Source organism: Strongylocentrotus purpuratus, unplaced genomic scaffold, assembly GCF_000002235.5.
Source record: "Strongylocentrotus purpuratus isolate Spur 01 unplaced genomic scaffold, Spur_5.0 spur5_scaffold_5, whole genome shotgun sequence".
Lineage (NCBI taxonomy): Eukaryota > Metazoa > Echinodermata > Echinoidea > Camarodonta > Strongylocentrotidae > Strongylocentrotus > Strongylocentrotus purpuratus.
Window position 1 is genome coordinate 29,767,324 of NW_022145611.1, and position 14,880 is coordinate 29,782,203.

The 14,880-nt window shown below is 36.9% G+C and overlaps 2 protein-coding genes across 2 annotated transcripts; one reads left to right on the forward strand and one right to left on the reverse strand.

The window, feature by feature from the left end:
• Window positions 1-2,832: 2,832 nt before the first annotated feature.
• Window positions 2,833-6,768, reverse strand: LOC578771 (probable RNA-binding protein EIF1AD). The gene is made up of 4 exons (XM_778923.5): window positions 6,288-6,768; window positions 4,789-4,897; window positions 4,265-4,373; window positions 2,833-3,947 (listed from the first exon to the last, which is right to left on the reverse strand). Exons 1-4 carry the CDS (start codon window positions 6,372-6,374, stop codon window positions 3,617-3,619), a joined length of 636 nt encoding a protein of 211 aa, XP_784016.2. The 5' UTR covers window positions 6,375-6,768; the 3' UTR covers window positions 2,833-3,616.
• Window positions 6,769-8,051: 1,283 nt separating this feature from the next.
• On the forward strand, window positions 8,052-14,880 carry LOC578830 (complex I intermediate-associated protein 30, mitochondrial). Its single transcript, XM_030999602.1, has 4 exons — window positions 8,052-8,179; window positions 12,996-13,632; window positions 14,130-14,315; window positions 14,669-14,880. The coding sequence occupies exons 2-4, from the start codon at window positions 13,144-13,146 to the stop codon at window positions 14,873-14,875; spliced, it is 882 nt and encodes a 293-aa protein (XP_030855462.1). The 5' UTR covers window positions 8,052-8,179; window positions 12,996-13,143; the 3' UTR covers window positions 14,876-14,880.

Below are 14,880 nucleotides of genomic sequence, written 5' to 3' on the forward strand. Positions count from 1 at the left end.
GGGTAGTTTTTTTGTCTGTGTGCCATGTAATATTCTTATCTTCTTCTTTCTTTCTTCTTTTCAAACCACTTTTAAGAGGCTGCAACAATTAACGCAAATGTATGAAGAAAAAAAAGAATATAAAAATGTGTGCAATCAAGAATATGACTGAAACAGTTTTAGAGTATTAAAGTCATTACATATTGTATAAATATTTGTACTAAAATCGTAGGAAACCATACTTTGTAGGTTTTGTAAAGCTTATTTGAAGAGAGACTGAACAAGACATATTTTCTATGTAGTGCTGGGAAAAGTTACATGTATGTAGCACTGCTTGCTTGTCATCTATTTCTATGTACAGAAAAGTTGGTTTTTAAGAAAGAATTCCAACTCCATGATTTCTCTTCAGTGACGTTTCATCATTATGGGAGAGATGTTCTGTTTATTTCATATAAAGGATTGGGGTGGGTTGTTAAACATCAATTTCTGATCAATAACTTGTGCATTTGCAAAATGCACTACTGTTTGTTCGAAGGTTAAAAAAAAAGTGTACAATACTGGTCTTTCTTGGGTAAGATATGTACAATGATGTTCATACAGCAATGTCAAATGTTACAATACGGATTACTTAAAAGGAGAAACAGGTTGTGGTAGTTTTGAAGATAGTGATTAGATATATGCCAAAAGATGTACATGTAGGTTTGTGTATTTAATTGGTTGTCATTCAGCCGACGAAGTAGATATATTTTAGCTCTTAGAATAGTGATTGAAGGCCAATGAAGTAGATTTTGAACATGCTGAATGAGAAATACTGGAGCTGAGATTGTTATGTGAGAAATCATGAATTCAATGTGTTTTTAGTGTTTGTGCTATAAATTATGAGAAAAATAGAGATACATGTACATACAACATAACTTTTCAAGAAAATGATTGTGTATTGTCTAGCTTAATTCAATATCAAGTGTTCAAATAAACTTATTAATGTTGATTTGAATGAGGATAATTTCCCTAATTGATGTTGAAAATCTATTAATATCATTGAGTAGTACCTTTGTTAATCAGTTTTGAAGATGGATGGGCTGCGGGCTTTATCAAGCAAGTGTAGTACACGAACATAATTGTAAACTCTTCTATTTTTTCCATTCTTTTGTGAATTTTGGTTTGTAAAATGGTCAAGATCATCTATAATTTGTTCTATTATGCAATGTGGACAAGCAAGAAAAGGTTTTGCTATTGCCACAAGGTGCTTGGCACTAGCATACCGCTTTTGTTTTAAAATTTACAGACTTCGGACTTGTGACCTATTTTGCCTTAGTGGACGATATGTTTCTATGATTCATATGCAGTTAGAAACCTTGTGTGCTGGTGACTAGATCTATAACAAAATGATGTTCATATCCTAAACAGTGTAGAAACTACTTGAGAAAACGAGACAAGATTTCTTTTTAAAGATTACCATAAATAGCAAAGAGATTAATAAAGAACTCTGTCAAAGTCCTTGCATTTGTTGTATATGTATTGTAGTTTTATGAGAAAAGAAAAGAAATAAAACAGTTGTTGCACCACATCTGTACAAATCATATCCAGATAGTGAAGAGTTTGTTATTTCTGCAGATTTTGCTGACTGATTTGTGAAATTTGTTTGAGATGAAAGATCAATGTTGAGAGAAGAGCAAGAGGTGCATAGAATTGGGAAGGGGAGGAGAAATAGGCAAGGAGCTATAAATATGATTAAAATTATAAAAGGTAGAGAGAGAGAGAGAGAGAGAGAGAGAGATAAGGGGGTATTAAATACTGAATAACCTGATCAATGCTATATCAGGCAAGCCTCAGGAAGCTCTCTACTAATTGAAGAAATATCTTGATAAGTAATCAATAGAAAATCCTTCCTTAGTACTAAACTACTATAACTTAAATCAGAGAAATAGACTGGTGAAAATTTGAACACAAATTTCAAGCTATTGCCATTCTTTTTTCTTATCATTCTGCTTTCATACTAATAAAACTATTACAAAGGCAGACACCCATAGCATGTATGCATTGAAGTAAAACAGTGTAGCCTTAAAGAAGGACTAACTTAAGTTGTTCTGAGAGATTTATTGCATTCTTGCCCATCAATTTACAAGATTCCCCACCAAAGTGTATGAGAAAGGCATAAAGCAAGAATAAAGAACAATTTCTCAGCAAGACATGGGCATCCCCATTTTCTTAATTGCTTGACGTATTATGCAGAGTCGTTTTATCAACTAAATGTAGTCAAATTTATGGATGTATCCTTCCCAGGTGTTTGGGGCATTGAAGCATTTCATTAACCTGCAATGTACATGTACTCGCAATTGACAGAACACAAATTGCATAAATAACTAGGTGCTGTTCTGGGGTGAAGGTTTTGCATAAATGAAATACCGGTAGATTTTTCAACTGCTATATTTTAGTATTTATTTATTTATATTTTTCACCAAATGTAATTTTTACCTTCTCGGCTATGATTTTCCATCATTGAAAAGTAAAGGTTTGTTATTGAATGAAAAAGTCTTTCCAATTAAAGCCTGGTGCATGACTGTTGACACATGTACAACTCTGCCTGGTACGTCACAAAATTCAAGAAAATGGCTGCTCCCATGTCATGCTAAAAGGCATTACATCATGCCAAGAAATCTTCATTTACATATCTCCTGTACACATTCGTAAGATTTATTGTACATTAAAAGGCAGGAATTCATCTTGTTTTTCAGAATACCTACACTTATTCTTTAGGGTTAGTTCTCCTTTAAACCTCTGTACGTACATGAATATAATTTACATGTAATAATATAACACAGACAAACTGTATAAAGAAAATCTGAAAATGTATTGAGCTCATCTTTTCTTTGTATCATTTATTTGCATTGTTCACATACTTTGATCACATACCAGCATGTCAAAATTAGACAAATCTTTTTCATAAATATATGAATAATCACTTTCACCTAGCAGAAAACATGATATGTAACGATAGATATGCCATCTAAATTGAAGAAATTGTTGAAATAAATAGTCAAGTAAAGGCATTGCTTAAGAGGGGAAAAGACTCCTAGCTTTTGTTCTTAATACATGTAGGTACACTCTTTGTATCAGTAATGGATCTACAAGTTTGAAAGAGGTAGGGGGAGGGGGTGGGGGCAGCTGTGCTGTGCAATGTCCATATTTTACAAACTGTAACTTGTGAAGGAATTGAAAACAGAAATGGGTGGGGTGCCTAACACATCCCCAATATTGCCTGTCAGCTCAGAAACAAGCATGTTTTTCCAACCTCATTCCTGCTAAACATGGACTTAAAATAAATGTTTACCCTAGGCCAGCAAATGCACTTGAAAATGAAAAGAGTCATCGACAAAATCATGAAATGAAACTTATGAGAGCACACTGTGCAAATGTAAAGCATGAATTTTGCTACCTTATTCCAAATTTTCTTGGAAGGATTCTGTACTTTGCTTGTGATTCATAGGCAAGTACATGCGTAAACTACATAAGTACAAACTGAGGGAATGATGCAAGACCTCTACATCGTAGTTTTCAATAGTCCATTCTCGAGAGAACAGTCAGTTCTTCTTCTGTGTAAATCATTTCACAGATCTATACCAATCACTGGCATTCTTCATCGGTCAGCACTATGATCATCATCTGTGCCATCTTGATTGTGCTCCTCCTCCTCTTCCTCCTCTTCTTCTGAACTGTCCGAGTAATAAAATGTGACGGTCGGTCTGTTTGTGTTGACGAATAGGTCCTCATCATTGTCTTCACTGCTATAATCCTCCTCATCCTCCTCTTCCTCTTGTTCCTTCATGGTCTTGTTATCCTTGCATTCTACCTGGACATCAGTAAGGGAGGCATCGTTGAGTTGGTTGGTCAGGACATCCACATTGGCTTCAGTGTCTTCAGGATTCTGATGCCTGCTCTCATTGGCTCTTGTGTCAAAACCTTGAGGCCTACAAAGACAAACAAATCCACAAAATTAAGTTAGTATATCCTTTTTTACCGACAAACTGTGATCTTTAAAATACCTACATTGTATTTTTACACACAAATCACATCATAATGAGTTAATTTTCACTAAGGATAGCTTACCTTCACTTTAAAACTAAAGATCTTTTGCCAACCTTCTCATTAACAATCTAGTATACTTTAGAAAGATCCATTCTATCCTGATTCATGTATATCACGTTATAAAGCAACTTTTTATAAATCTTTTTTTTTAATGGGGGAAACAATATAGAGTGAATTTCCCTGATGTGAGTGTACCTACCATAGTCGTTCTTGCTTGATGTATTTAATCTGCTTAGGATAAAGGATAGCAACAATCTCTGCCTTCACCTTGTCACCTTCTGCTATAGGATCAGCTAGCACAAAGTCACCTGACATATCAAACAAAATACAGACATTGCATTAGAATTGTAAACATCTTTGTAATAGAACATAAACTTATAATTCTGAGAAAAGATACAATTTTTGTGACAGTAGTTGTTCATATTTGCATGTACATTTAGTTGCCACCTCGTACTTGGGATTGGTGCCCTAGTTTCACAAACAAACAAAAAGAAAGCCAGTAGCAGTTTTTAAGAAAATGTACATTTTTCCAAACTTCAATAGAATGTAGACAAATATAAACATTTGTAAATCATCATATTGTTGCCAGTATTACCAAAAGTACAAAAGTACATGTACATGTTATTTTGGAATTTGGAGTTTGGTTCTTCTGCTTCCATTGAACTGAACCTTAACTGTAATTCCTGCTAGTAACAGAGCTAATACCAATCATCCAAATCTTACCCCTTTTGATCCAGACATTCTTCCTAAACCTGGTAGGCATACTGATAAGGAATTTATCTCCTTCAGATGTCTGGGCTTCATGAAGATTGTTTCCTCTTCCTCCAAGAATCTGCAAATACAAAATATGATTGCAATTTGTAACTGATGGAATGGAAATTGTGTTTAAAGCATTAACAAAAATATATTTTAATACTTAAAAAGAAAAAAATCAATTACTTATTATCTTACATTTACATCAAAAAGATAATAAAATGTACAATAAGTTAGCTGCCTGCATGCTGCAATATTGCCATGTTGACATTGGTATATCATGAATTCATAAAGATCATTACAGAGATTATTTTTGTTTGATGCTGCCTAAACTCTGCCAAATAGGGATCAACTAGACAAGGCAGAGTGCAGTGTATTCATTTTAAAGGCAATTAGAGAGAAGCTTTGCTTGATGTTTGCTTTGCTTTGAAATTTGAACTGTAACATCATCCAAAGTCCTAAAGTGTAATATTATGGGGACTACTGGTAAACAAGTGATATTAATTTGAAACACAGGTGGGCAATTCCACGGTAACGGAAGGAACGGAAGGACACTTAGACAAGATTTTTGAACTTCAGGTTCATACTAAAAGAACTGTTTTATTAGTATAAGATGTGAAACAGTACAGATATAATACCTATATAAGTGCCTTTAATTCTCCCCCAAAAAATTGTCATTATAGTTAAGTAGTTTAAGAATGTGCATATTAATTATCTCGGTAATGGAAGGACATAAAAATGGACATGGTTTTTCCAGGTAATTAGTGTTTATCCAAACTTTGTGAAGTTGATGAAGCTTTCCACTTGACTGAAACACATTTTGTTCCCCATAGTTTAATATATACTAATAAAACATTTCTTTTAGTATGAACCTGAAGTTCAAAAATCTTGTCTGAGTGTCCTTCCGTTACCGTGGAATTGCCCAGGTGTACATGTACATGTAGTTTACAACAGTTAAGACTGAAACTTTAAAGGGCAAGTCTAGTTCAAAAACAATTTACTTTTAATAGAAGCAGAAATATCAGACAAACCAATCAAAGAGCGAAGAGAAAGAACGCATGTGCGATGTGCCGCGCATGCATACTTTCTCTTCGCCATGTTGAATCGACTATATACAACATGGGATGAATTGGGTTAGGATGAGGAATCACCCTTTTTCCCATCAAAGACTTCTTCAAATTATAATTTAAAGTGGTTGAACGGATGCCCAGAGGATTAAAAAAACATTGTAGACCCAAGTCAAAATTGTAATTACTACTTCTTAACATTTTGAAAAAATGTGACCCAACCCGCTGTAGCTCCCTGGAGTTCACATTGACAGTCATAGACCTCTAGATTAGATACTGGTACTCATACTCAGTCATGTGTCATGTCATTATGATGATGCAGTCTAGTACAGCTAGTACACTACAGGCTACAGTCATCAGTATGTAACTTTATTCTAATTCACTAAGTTAAATTTCATTAACCTTCAAAATCTGTTGATTTTCCTCTGGCAAAATATAATCTTCCAGAACCTCTCTCGTCACATGCTTGCGTTTCGTAGCTTTTGACATGATGTGTTATCCACGGGCACTCGTTCACGATGGGGAAATTTCTTCGGCTGAGTACAGCGAAGCCAAGTCTGCTATACTGCCTACCCAAGAGATGCGGCTGAACTCGATGTATTCAAACCGGTCGGATCTCGCACTCCTTGATAATTATTGATTGCACACACAATAACGTTACGAATGATGTCGTAATCAAACAGTTCGGCGAATTTTTATAAACAATTCACAACCCTCACGAAGGATTTTCCGCCGACTGAGATATCTTAAATCGCCATGATTGCTTCGGTATGCCGATTTTAAGCAAATTGATACAGAAAAGATGAAAAATAAGTGAAAATGTTAGAGGGACAGCAACGACTCGTCTTGTTTCCAGCCATTTCACAATCCAAAGGAACGCACTGAGGTCGTCTTTCGTAGTTTTCGGTATATCAAAACTCGTCCCACAACGAAACCCCGTTTAGTAGGGATCTTCAGTAGATAGCGAATAGACTCTATAGTGGAATATTTGGCCTAAAAAAAATTAAAGAATAATCTTTTTTTTTGTTTAATCCTCTGACAGACTGAAAACCATTATATAGATTTAGTTTTCTTAACATTCATAACCATATACTCCATTATTATTATGGGTACCATCTGAATTTAATGTAATTCGCACATACTGGTGTTATGTGCCGGCCCCCAACTTACTTTCACATATCTGACTAAAATTTGATTCAAATGCGGTTTAATTGGGCTGATACCCCCGGAGGGAGGGAGGGGGTCTCATAATTGATTTGGACGGGGTGTGCCGCTCAATTCGCGAAACCTCTACCCATTTTTAAGGGTAATTTGGGTTTTTTTCTCGAAATAAAAGTCTATATTTCACCCCCAAAAAACTGACATATATGCAAACACCTGACCTATTAGAGCAACACCTCCCCCCCCCCCCCCCATATATCGCTTAATGTGTGAATACCCTTCTTTACCATCATCCGAAGTCTACAAAAACAGAATAAATGGTGAACGTTTCATTGGAGCGGCCTTTCATATGGACAATTAGAATTTTCTACATTTCTATTTAATGATTACTGATCATTACTGCTCCTCATTAATTAAATTGAATTTTTTATATTTTTATTTGATTTTGAAGGCAAAATTTATTTATTTCTGTTTGATTTTTCTGTTCCTTTTACAGTTTTACAAATATATAACAAACCCATCATTGCAAATTGTATACATGAAAAAAGAGTATAGGCCTATTATGTAGAATGGTTGGCATCACATAGAGATGTTTTCGATTATTTAACCCAATTACTATACTATTTCCACATCACCAATTCTCAACATAAAAAAGCAGAGGCTTGTTACTTGGTACAACTATGATGTGGTGAGATCACAAAAGTTTGGTAAATCTTGTAAACATGATTTCATTAACAAGAATGCACTTTGCGTGCTCACTACCCCCCCCCCCCCCCCCCCTAAAATAAAATCCTGGCTACGCGCTTGATTATAATTCCTCTTGAACTGCTTTGATTGAGTATGGTGAAATTATTGTTCTTCTTACTGTATACTCAATTTGATCTCTCAGCGCACCAAACTGTTTGTAATTATCATGTTAGGAGTCTCCACTCCACCCCAACTTTTTTCTTGACTACTCCTGTGTTACATGTATTATGTTACGCCGAGCATTGCGCATGGCAGGAACGCAACAACACGGTACGAGTAATTTTCTCGAGCGACTCTATAGAGAGACGAAATGTCTAGTGCATATTGCATTGAACTTTGCACATGTGGATAATGCATGGACTTTATCCGGAGTTGGACAGGCTAAGGTAAGACGCTCCAAATTCCAATTCACCGTCTACATTTTCTCTTAGTATCTTTAAGATTCTTTGCTCTTTAGCCAGGTAATTAGGGTAAGACTGATTAATAATTCGTTCATTTAATTAATTTTCGTCACTCCATAAGTTTATCTACACGCTCGTCCGTCCTCGGGTCAGTGGGATTACTGTGGAGGGGGAGGGGCAGGGCCAGGGTAGAATACCGGGAGACTTCGGGGGCTCGCAGAGCGAACGAAATGCTCGCCTAGCTAGATTGCATACCGGTACATTCAATCCATAATTTTGCCAGGACCATGGTGTCACGATCACTGTGACTATTTGCTCTTTTCTTCTTCTTTGCTTAATAAGTTAATGACATTTACAGCTTGTTACACAGATTAAACATAGATAACCATATGGACTGATATTTACGGAGCCCCGGAAGTGACATGGAGAAATTTTTTTTTTCTCGTTTTCCTGAGATAAATTCTCGTTTTCCTGAGAATGAGACAATTTTTCGTTTTCCTGAGATAAATTCTCGGTTTCCTGAGATAATTTTTCGTTTTCCTGAGATAAATTCTCGTTTTCCTGAGATAATATTTCGTTTTCCTGAGATAATTCCCGTTTTCCTGAGATAAATTCTTGTTTTCCTGAGATAATTTTTCGTTTTCCTGAGATAAATTCTCGTTTTCCTGAGATAATATTTCGTTTTCCTGAGATAATTCGCGTTTTCCTGAGATAAATTCTCGTTTTCCTGAGATAATATTTCGTTTTCCTGAGATAAATTCTCGTTTTCCTGAGATAAATTCTCGTTTTCCTGAGATAATATTTCGTTTTCCTGAGATAATTCCCGTTTTCCTGAGATAAATTCTCGTTTTCCTGAGATAATTTTTCGTTTTCCTGAGATAAATTCTCGTTTTCCTGAGATAATATTTCGTTTTCCTGAGATAATTCCCGTTTTCCTGAGATAAATTCTCGTTTTCCTGAGATAATTTTTCGTTTTCCTGAGATAACTTCTCGTTTTCCTGAGATAATATTTCGTTTTCCTGAGATAATATTTCGTTTTCCTGAGATAAATTCTCGTTTTCCTGAGATAATATTTCGTTTTCCTGAGATAAATTCTTGTTTTCCTGAGATAATATTTCGTTTTCCTGAGATAAATTCTCGTTTTCCTGAGATAATATTTCGTTTTCCTGAGATAAATTCTCGTTTTCCTGAGATAATATTTCGTTTTCCTGAGATAATTCCCGTTTTCCTGAGATAAATTCTCGTTTTCTTGAGATAATTTTTCGTTTTCCTGAGATAAATTCTCGTTTTCCTGAGATAATATTTCGTTTTCCTGAGATAATTCCCGTTTTCCTGAGATAAATTCTCGTTTTCCTGAGATAATATTTCGTTTTCCTGAGATAAATTCTCGTTTTCCTGAGATAATATTTCGTTTTCCTGAGATAAATTCTCGTTTTCCTGAGATAATATTTCGTTTTCCTGAGATAATTCCCGTTTTCCTGAGATAAAAGACACCAGTCTTACTCGTACAATTTGGATGATAAATCTATCTTGATTCAAGAACACTTTATTAACAGACTGCCCGATTACAATAGGGGACAGCCCACGAGGCCGACGGCCGTCAGCCTAGGGCCTAAATCCAGTTTTAGGGGGGTATTCAGCAGGCGCGGATCCAGGATTTCTTAGGGGGGGGGCCCAAATTTGAAATTTTGCGAGCCAAATATTGGTACGTAATGGTGACCAACAGTGACGTAATGCGGGGGCGGGGGTCGGTGCAGGGAGGGGCGATTTTCCCCCTCCCTCCTCCGCGAAACGCGGAAGCTTTGACGTTTCATTAAATTATTAGAGAAAGGAGACGATTCGTTGTCGAGTTCTCGACTCTTAATCCTCGTCTGAATTTAGGTTCCCCCCTCCCGTGCGAAGCGCGGAAGCTTTTACGTTTCATTAAATCATTAGAGAAAATAGACGATTCGTTGTACCGTTCTCGAAAATAATCCTCGTCTGAATTTAGATTCTCCCCCAACCCCCTCCTCCCGCGCGAAGCGCGGACGCTTTTACGTTTCATTAAATCATTAGAGAAAATAGACGATTCGTTGTACCGTTCTCGAAAATAATCCTCATCGGAATTTAGTTCCCCCTCCATCCCGCGCGAAGCGCGGAAGCTTTTACCTTTCATTAAATCATTAAAGATTCGTATTACCGTTCTCGCCTCTGAATTCAGGTTCCCCCCTCCCGCGCGAAGCGCGGAAGCTTTGACGTTTCATAAGATTATGAGAGAAAGAAGACGATTCGTTGTACCGTTCTCGATTCTTAATCCTTGTCTGAATTCAGTCCCCCCCCCTCCCCTCCTGCGCGAAGCTTTGACGTTTCATTATATTATTAGAGAAAGAAGACGATGCGTTGTATCATTCTCTATACTCTTAATCCTTGTCTGAATCAGGGGCCGTCTTAGGGCCCCTGGGGGGGGGGGGGGTCGAGGCGGCGGAGCCGGCCCCGGAAGCTCAGGGGTTTTAGGCGTTTAATTAAGGTCAGATGAGCATTTTTTTGTATACCTTATTATTTTGTGAGACTGGCACGTCACTATTTGGCGTGGGGTCCAGGGGGCGGAGCCCCAAAATATCAGGGGTTTTAGGCATTAAATTACCGTCAGATGAGCATCTAAGGGCCCGCCGTAGGGCCCTAGGTGAAATCCAGGGGGCAGAGCCCCTGGAAGCTTAGGGGTTTTAGGCATTAATCACGGTCAGATGAGCATATTTTGATGCCTCATTATTTTTCAACACTGGCAGTTAACTATTCTTTCTTTCTTGCTCTCATTCTATTTTATTTCTCTTTAATATACTTTTTCAAAAAAGTAGGGGGGGGGGGCTCGGGGCTCCCGATCCCCGCCGTACCTCGGGCCCTGACAAGTAGGACTCAACTAAAAAGTGAGGAAAAATCTCGGAAATTATGTCATTTCAGCATTATTTGTAATCCACCGTTGTGGAATTAGAAATAAACCACGTTTGAATTTGATTTCCCCCAAGCCCCCCTATCAGTACGCCAGTATCTCCTCTTTTCCTTTTTTCTTTCCCTTTCCTTCCTTCTCTCTTATTTTTTTGATTGGGGGGGGGGGGGGTCAACAGCCTGGGAGGCAAGGCCCTTTCGCCTTCCCCAATCTCCTTCTTCCCCCTTTTCTTTTCTTCTTCCTCTTCTTTCTTTCCCTTTCTCTCTTCTATCTCTTTCCCTTCTTTTCCTTTCTTCTCTCTTTTTTTTTTTTTTTTTTGCGGGGGGGGGGGGGGGGGGGGGGCCAAGGCCCGCTCGGCCCCCCCCCCTGGATCCGCACCTGGTATTCAGTTATTCACATCACCTTGTAGGTCTCAACATTCAATTGTCGAAATTCGATATATTTATGAAGATAATTATCAATTCCAAAAGGGCCTTAAAGGGGAAGGCCACCCTATAAATATCTATATTTTAATAAAAGGAGACAAATAAGACAAAGTGATTAATAAAAGTTTGAGGAAAATCGGATATGAAATAAGAAAGCTATGAAATGTTCAAGTTTTAAACAAATTAAAATCGATCAAGAAAATCGGGAAATCTGTGATCATATAACAAACGATGTCTGGGGTTTCGAAAGTTATGCAACATGTATTGGTCGGGAATTATCTCAGGAAAACAAAAAATTATCTCAGGAAAACGAGAATTTATCTCAGGAAAACGAGAATTTATCTCAGGAAAACGGGAATTATCTCAGGAAAACGAAAAATTATCTCAGGAAAACAAGAATTTATCTCAGGAAAACGAGAATTTATCTCAGGAAAACGAAATATTATCTCAGGAAAACGAGAATTTATCTCAGGAAAACAGGAATTATCTCAGGAAAAAGAAATATTACCTCAGGAAAACGAGAATTTATCTCAGGAAAACGAAAAATTATCTCGGGAAAACGAGAATTTATCTCAGGAAAACGGGAATTATGTCAGGAAAACGAAATATTATCTCAGGAAAACGAGAATTTATCTCAGGAAAACGAAATATTATCTCAGGAAAACGAGAATTTATCTCAGGAAAACGAAATATTATCTCAGGAAAACGAGAATTTATCTCAGGAAAACGAAATATTATCTCAGGAAAACGAGAATTTATCTCAGGAAAACGGGAATTATCTCAGGAAAATGAAATATTATCTCAGGAAAACGAGAATTTATCTCAGGAAAACGAAAAATTATCTCAGGAAAACGAGAATTTATCTCAGGAAAACGAGAATTATCTCAGGAAAACGAAATATTATCTCAGGAAAACGAGAATTTATCTCAGGAAAACGAAAAATTATCTCAGGAAAACGAGAATTTATCTCAGGAAAACGGGAATTATCTCAGGAAAACGAAATATTATCTCAGGAAAACGAGAATTTATCTCAGGAAAACGAAAAATTATCTCAGGAAAACGAGAATTTATCTCAGGAAAACGAGAAAAAAAAAAATTCTCCATGTCACTTCCGGGGCTCCGTAGATATTAGATCTAGATCTATGTGGTATGGGGAATTCTTTAATAAACTCAACTGACATGTGATTGTCAAAGAGGCATTCAGTTGAACAACCGTATTATCAGAGACTGAATTTGGTTTAGTAATACAGATGAGAATGAAGAAATGTTATTGTTAACTGAAATGTTAAATTTTCACAGTTATTTTTGTGTCGACTTCTTGACTCTAGGATTTATCGTCTACTAAACAGCCTAAAGTTCATTATTAGTGCTAAAATATGTATGTTTATCAACATTTGAAATATTCTGTTGCATTCATTCAATTGACATGTACGGTGTGCCACTTATTTTGCAGATAAAACAACACAGCCATGACAGCCGTTTTAGTGCCAGGTATGCTGTTGTAGATCTATAATCTGCTGAGCCTCCATAATGAGACGAGTTTGACAGCCGATTCTGGAATATAACTGCATTGATTAGGCACCAAGTACAAGGCTACAACTATGGCAATGCTTCCAAAACACATCTTTTCTCATTTGAGGGAGAAAACATGGAGGACACTTTGGCAGTGTCAGCAACGGTCAAATCTCCACAGACAATTGACAGCTGTCCCTTTCCTTACAAATAGCAGACAGAGTAGCTCAGATCAAAGCAGTAGCTCTAACCCCCCAAAACAGAAGAGAGAAAGCTATCTCTCCTTCATCAACAAAAATGTAAAACTCCTAAGTGAGGAAATGTGGACCAAGCTTAAAAGTCCAAACTTAGACACTATGTTTGACCAGAACAGGGTGTTGTGGCATTTTGATGGACCTGACAGTATTGAAGACTTCATAGTCCACAGTGATGCTGAGATAGGAGGGAAAAGTAGTGCAGGAGTGACTATGAGTCGAAACAACAAGCTGTTGTTTCATGGTAACCTGTGCACAGAGCTTCCAAGGGATGGAGAAACCAAGAGGAGTGGATACTGTGCTCTGAGAACAAAACAATCCTATGTGAGTCTCATCAAATTAAACACAAACAAATAAATCATCTTCTTGTAGGATCTTGGAATCTGGAAAATAAATAGAGGAAACCAATTGATTGTTGTCAGGCAGACTGGCATAGTATTGAAGGAGAGGATACAATCCAGCTAAACTGATGTGTACTTTTTTAACTGTTTTGTGATCTGTGTGATTAAAAGTGTAATGCAACGCATAATGAACACTTTATTTAGAGCATTTGATTGTATTAACTAATAATCATAATATTAGCAAGTTCTTATATAGCACTTTTTAGGATCGAAGGCCCTCTCAAAGCTCTTTACAGATTTACATGTATATATTATTGGCAATAAAAATTGAGATACAAATGTATCTCATTGAAACCTGTATAAAGGTTCATTTGAGTGCCCGAAGTCTGTATTTGATCATAAATGTCAGCTAGATATTCATAATAATGCATTTCACCTCTTTTTTAATCCTGTCTCTCTCCAATGTTATATTCCTGACAGAGATCATTCAACAGGAAACAGGCAATGGACCTGACACCTTTCAATGTCCTAAAGTTGAGGGTACGAGGCGATGGTCGAGCCTACATGGTAAACCTGATGATCAAAGGCTACTTCACAGAGTCACATGATGATGTTTGGAGTTACTTCATGTTCACACGAGGTGGACCTTATTGGCAAGATATAACGGTAAGAAACATTTCAAATTGTACTTGTAGGTCATAGCAAGTGCATGATAATCATTGTCTCTGCCGTCATTGTATATGTAGGAGATGCATTCTTGCGGTTATTTAATTTTGAAATAACCAGTGTTTCTGAAAATTACAGTTGTACAGCTGATTATAGACCTAACCCTGAAGTGTTATGAATATCCTATATTGATGCTCCACCAGATGGATCTATTGATATTAAATACAAAACCATACAAATTTTACACTTATCATCTTAGATTGTGTACTGTGTTTAAGACCAAAAAAGGTGGGACTTAGAAAAAAAATTAGATCACTGAAATGAAAGTTGATTTTCATGTTTTGCCTCTTCAGATCCCTTTCACCAAGTTCTTTATGTCAAGTCGAGGACGAGTCCAGGACAAACAGATGCCACCCGACCTGGAGTCAGTCAACGCTATTGGTCTAACTATGGGAGATGCCGTGGATGGGGAGTTCATGCTGGAAATTGACTCTATCTCAGTCTCGTATGATGCAACACACACTGAGGAATATACATATGAAATGTATAAATCTCAATGAGGAAA